Source organism: Eutrema salsugineum, unplaced genomic scaffold, assembly GCF_000478725.1.
Source record: "Eutrema salsugineum unplaced genomic scaffold, Eutsalg1_0 scaffold_8, whole genome shotgun sequence".
Classification (NCBI taxonomy): Eukaryota; Viridiplantae; Streptophyta; class Magnoliopsida; order Brassicales; family Brassicaceae; genus Eutrema; species Eutrema salsugineum.
The window spans coordinates 3,837,773-3,843,285 of NW_006256414.1; the positions used below are offsets into that span (position 1 = coordinate 3,837,773).

At 39.9% G+C, this 5,513-nt stretch overlaps 1 protein-coding gene across 1 annotated transcript; it reads right to left on the reverse strand.

Annotated features, from left to right (window-relative positions):
- Window positions 1-1,206: 1,206 nt before the first annotated feature.
- Window positions 1,207-3,464, reverse strand: LOC112087847. The gene is made up of 2 exons (XM_024157889.1): window positions 3,168-3,464; window positions 1,207-3,108 (listed from the first exon to the last, which is right to left on the reverse strand). The coding sequence occupies exons 1-2, from the start codon at window positions 3,462-3,464 to the stop codon at window positions 1,207-1,209; spliced, it is 2,199 nt and encodes a 732-aa protein (XP_024013657.1).
- Between the last annotated feature and the right edge of the window lie 2,049 nt (window positions 3,465-5,513).

The window sequence follows — 5,513 nt, forward strand, 5'->3', positions numbered from 1 at the left end:
ATTTTAACAATATGCATATTTATATTCTAATCATACATGTATATAAATTTGTATATATTAACATCACATCACATTAAAAATTATTTATAAATTAAAACACACCACAAAACTAACTCAAATTTATATTCGATGGATATGTATACACGTAAATATTAGTTTTGTGATGTTTATATATATATATATATATATAGTTAGCTAATTACCATCAATTTTAACTTAGTCAAAATTTTAAAAGTAATTAAAGAAAATTTAAAAAATTTAACCCCTCACTGTAAGCGGGTTAATTCTAAGTGTATATATATACAGATGGAGAAACGAACTAATCCTTTCTCAAAAAAAAAAAGAAACGAACTAATCCTCATGTATTGTTACTAACCTTCCGTTTTTTCCGTTTTTTTTTTAAGTTACTAATCCTAAATGAAGACATAATGGTATTTGTCTTTGTTATTAAAATTTTGATAAATCCAAAAGTTTCTTGTGGTTTCAACTATTTACATACTAAAGGTATTTTGCTTTGCTATTTCTCAAATATACATGATGATTTTTATACAAAGTTATAATAATACTTATATGGTAAAAGCTCTATATAAAAAACTAGAATCCTCCAATAAAAGCAAAGAATCGGATTCCATCTTTTTTTTTCCTGGTTGTATAAATCCTCCAATATGGTTAAGTCCTTATTTAGACAAAGACTATGTAACTTCAACGTTTTCTACTTAATATAATGGTCTCTTTCGTCGAAAAAAAAAAACTAGAAAAAGAAATGGTGTCCATTAAGTAGGTAGCAATGCGGAAATGCTAAAATAATTGCGGATATATTAGCCAAAAAAAAAGCTAGAAGCAACTCACAAAGTTATGTAATCAAGCATTTTTTGTTTTTATTGAGACATATTAAAGCTGTATTGTATTTGTCCTTATTATATTTGTCCTATATCGATAATATGTCAAGATTAATTATATTGTGTATATAAAGTATAGCCTCTCTATTTATATTAATTTGAAATATAAAGAATTTTTTACAATTTCTAAAGGATTTTTGTCATGGTATCAGAGCTCTTCTTTTCGGCCAATACCACCACCACCACCTGAGAATGAAGCTGCTCCTATGAATTTTGATATTGATGATGGTAAACCATCTCATGACAAATGAATTTTTGCTGGTACAGTTGTAGTTGTTGATGACAGCTCAGATAACCTACAGATTGTTCAGCTATCTCTACGATGCATGCACAGGTCCGGAGAGATACCAGAAATATCATCAAGAGAATAGCCAAGAGCTTTGCGAAACTTGCGCAGCTTGCTTAGCAGTAAAGTGAGCTTCGCATTGTTCAAGGAAGCATTAACAATAACAGGATAAGTAGAATTAGGTCCCAAGAATGCATACCTTAACCCTGCAGGAAGCTGTTTGAGTTCAAGCTTAGAAGCTTTTTCTTCACTCCAATCGCTGAGCTTTTTGGCTTTTGCAGGAACTTCTATCGGTTCCTCTTGAGCCACCAACTGCATCACCTGCTCGCTTGCATCCAGCATCTTGACATATGATGCTGTAATTTCGTCCAGGTGCTCTGCTTCAGATGCAGACGAGATCAGGGTTCTCTCCAGTGGGTCTGCAGGATGCATCTCCTGGAACATCTCCTCTGCGAAGCCTGTGAGTGTGTCGACGTAGAAGTTTTGACCATCGATGGTGGGCTTCTTCATCAGCTTGTCCACGTCGAAGTTCATGACCAAATCTCCAACATTCAACGCAATTCTGCCCTTCCTCACATCGATGATAGCACCTGCAGTCGCTAGAAAAGGTCTCCCAAGGATAAGAGGATCCTTAGGTTCCTCTCCATACTCCAAGACAATGAAATCGGTTGGTAACATGCAATCTCCAACCTTGATTGAAACATCTTCCAGCACTCCTTCAGGTGTCCTCGTCGATCGATCAGCTAGGATAAGAGAGATCCTTGTTGGCTTGAAATCAGTCATGCCGAGATTGACAGCGACTGAATACGGCATGAGATTGACGCTTGAACCCAGATCACACAGCGATCTCTTGAATCTCTCCGTGAAGATGGAGCAATCCAAGACAAAGCTTCCTGGATCAGACAACTTCTCTGGAATCCTGTTCTGAATCACAACGCTGACTTGCTCAGAAATCATCATCACTCCCTGTTCATGGCTGATATTATTGGTCACCATTCGCTTCACATAATGCCTGATAACAGGAGTGATTTTCACAGCATCAACCAAGAGTATCTCAATCACAAGCTTTTCCATCAAAGCCTTGCACTGTGCATCATCTAGCTCTTGCTTGGACTTCCTAGGGATCCTTGGGTAAGGAACCTTAGGTTTGTAAACCTTTTTCTCAGCAGATTTTGGTCTTGGAGCAATATCAGCTTTGCTTTGCGATTGGTGACGCGTGACACTGGTTGTGGTGTCACTCAACACCGGCTCTGCAACTTCAGAAACTTCTTCAAGATCTTCCAAATCCACGACCTCAGCAGCTGGAGAAAAATTTTTAGGCTCAGAAATCAAAATTTTACCACTCCTCAACGTGATGGCACTGCAGTGGTGCCTCGGATTGGTGTCAGTCTTTCCAGGAAGAAAACCCTCTTGCCTTTTAACAGAACCTGCAGTTTGAGCAACCTGCGTATCGAGCTGCTTCATATGGGTGTTCAAAGCCTCGATTTTTCCATTCAGATCAAGGTAGAGAGCATCGATCTTTCCATTGAAGTCCACGGTGAGCTTCTGCTGTCCTTCCAGAATCTGTTCCAACATAGACTTCACCTCATTGTCAGGAGTTTGAGGTTGAGCTGAAGGAGTGCTGTAGTTTCTGGAAAAACTGTTGTTGGAATAAGGCTTCTGGTATTGAGGCATAGGCGTGTAACCAGAGAAGTTCTGATTACTGTTGAAGGTGCTCCTCTGATTGTTTCCACTGTAGCTTCTGTTACCTTGCTGATTACCAAACCTCTGACCCTGAAACCCTGATCCATTGACAAAGTTGACATCTTCCTCCTCAGCTTCATCCTCAGGTTCGAAACTCTCCACTTCCTGTGCGAATCTGACAGACTTCTTACCCACTAGAAGGCTATGCACAGAGTCAAGCTTAGCCTTCACCTCAGCAATCTGCGATCCATCCACGTTCCCAGCTTACTTCTTTCGCTCATAATCAGCATTCTTGGTACTATTGCTAGATGCCAAGTTTTCGATGAGTACAACAGCTTTGCTGGGTATCTGGTGTTGAAGTTTCCATTGCTCGCTGTATCAAGAGCCATCTTATACCTCCAATCAACACTTCTGAAGAAAATACCTAACAGCTGCACATTGCTGAAGCCATGATAGGGGCAGTCTCGCTGGTACAATTTGAATCTCACCCAAACAGCTTTGAATGCCTCAGTATGTCCTTGAGAGAATGTCAAGATTTTCAGTCTCAGTTCCTCAGACCTGGCATCATCGTAAAATTTTTGCAGAAAGGCGTTCATGGTCTCTTCCCAAGTAGTCAATGAACCAGGTTCCAACTGCTTCAACCAATTAGCTGCTTCTCCAGCAAGAGAATAAAGAAATAGCTTGCAGAAAAGGATATCATTGGACACTCCATTGTATTTGATGCTGGTGACCAAGTCCTCAAACCTCTCGATGTGATCCATAGTGTGCTCATGAGAGTGACCATGAAAGGGATGCTGACCCATGAGAGTGTAGTACACAGGTTTCAGCTTGAAATCATTCCTTTAAAACGCAGGGGCGCGAATCGCAGATCAATTTGCATAGAATTGCTCAGGCCTGTTGTAATCTCCAATTATTCTTCCACGAGCAGCTGCAGGTGCAGGTTCCCTCACATTCTGTTCTTCTGGAACGTTCCTCTGGTTTGGAACGATCACAGCATTACCACGCGGTGCAGGTGGTGGATTCTGGTTAACAACATTCACCGGTAAAGGTGCTGGTGGAATGATATTACCATCTCCATCAAGTCTTTGGCCTCTCTTATTGCACACATGACCATCTTGGTCTCTCCAGATACCAACATCATCACGCACAAGTCTGTTTGCGTTATCCATCTCTGCCCGTTGCTTTGCCTATCTGTTCGTTTGCTCTAACTCTGCTAGCTCCTTGTTGCTCAAATTTACTAGCGGGATGTCCTTGTTGCTTCTGGTTCCACGAGTATGCATAAACCTGAAGCACAAAAGACAAAGAGAGAAAACGAAATAAGTATATTAGGTTATTAAAAACGAAAGGTATCGCGCGACACCCTCGACACTAAGAAAAACTTAGTCGAAACTCAAAAACTAGGTATAATGGCGAAATCAAGTCCCCGGTAGCAGCGCCAAAACTTGATCTGCTCAAAGTTTAATCCCTAAGCTACTCTGCAAGAGCACAGATGTGCAGTTGTAGTATTGCAGGGGTCGAACCATGATGTCGTATCAACTGCGTGAGGGAACAAGTTTTACCCTTAACAAAAACAAATGAAAGCCGCAAGTGCACAGCTAATCAGTTGTAGTATTTAGGGATCGAATCCACAGAAATTTGTGTGCCTGGTATTCTTCTACGGTTTTTAACTTTATGTCTAGACTAGATTGGTTTTAAAGGTTGGTTGTTTGTCACGAATTAAACTAAAACAAAAAAAAAGCAAATAAATCTATCCTAGAATGCAAGTAGAAAAATCGAATGGAAAGCAAGTAAAGCAAGTAAAATATCGAACTAAAGCAATTGAAATGCAGATCTAAATAAGCAAGTAAAAATCGATTGGTTTGTAAACTATGGCTAAAAACGCTGAGCTTTTGGGAACTCTAAGGGATCATAATCGATTTTGACACTAGGGTAGATAGATTGGGATTGACGGATATCGATATTTAGGTGGTTCTAGAGCTAGAGTACGGCGGTATGACTACGTCACTGTCGTGATCATAACCAACTGTTTCTCGCAACCCTGACCAGTAGGTTTCCACTCTGGCCCTGGAAGGGAGAGAACGCAAGAGCTGCACAAGACTTGTCAATACTCACGATCTCGCCGCAAGTAGGTTTCCACTCCTACGGAAAAATCGCCTGTTTCATTCTAGGGCTGATACTTAATGAAAACTTTCGCAACACTAACTATCTAGATCAGATACTAGGTGATCAATCATGCATACATGCAATAAGAACAAGAATAAACAGAGAACAGGTCGAAATCCCAGATCTATAAACCTAGATGTCTTAATCGATTATGAGAGCCCCTTTCGGTAACCCTAAGCCCAACTCGGGATCTACTCAGACATGGCTGAGGTCGACATCATCATTGGTTTTAATAAAAGTAATGAAAAACAGTAAAGAAAAGAGATGAAGAAAGCTTCTCTATTGAAGAACTCGGACTTGAACAATCTTCTACAAAATCGCATAAAAACGGCTAAAGGAAAAGGGTTTCTGTAAAGTATGAAGGGTTCTGTCTAAAAACGACCTAAATGACAAGTATTTATAGTCTTCAATACTCCATGGTCTCTAGGGTTCCGGAATTGAGGCTGAGAATGACTTTGGGCTTCAGAAATATGGGCTTTAAT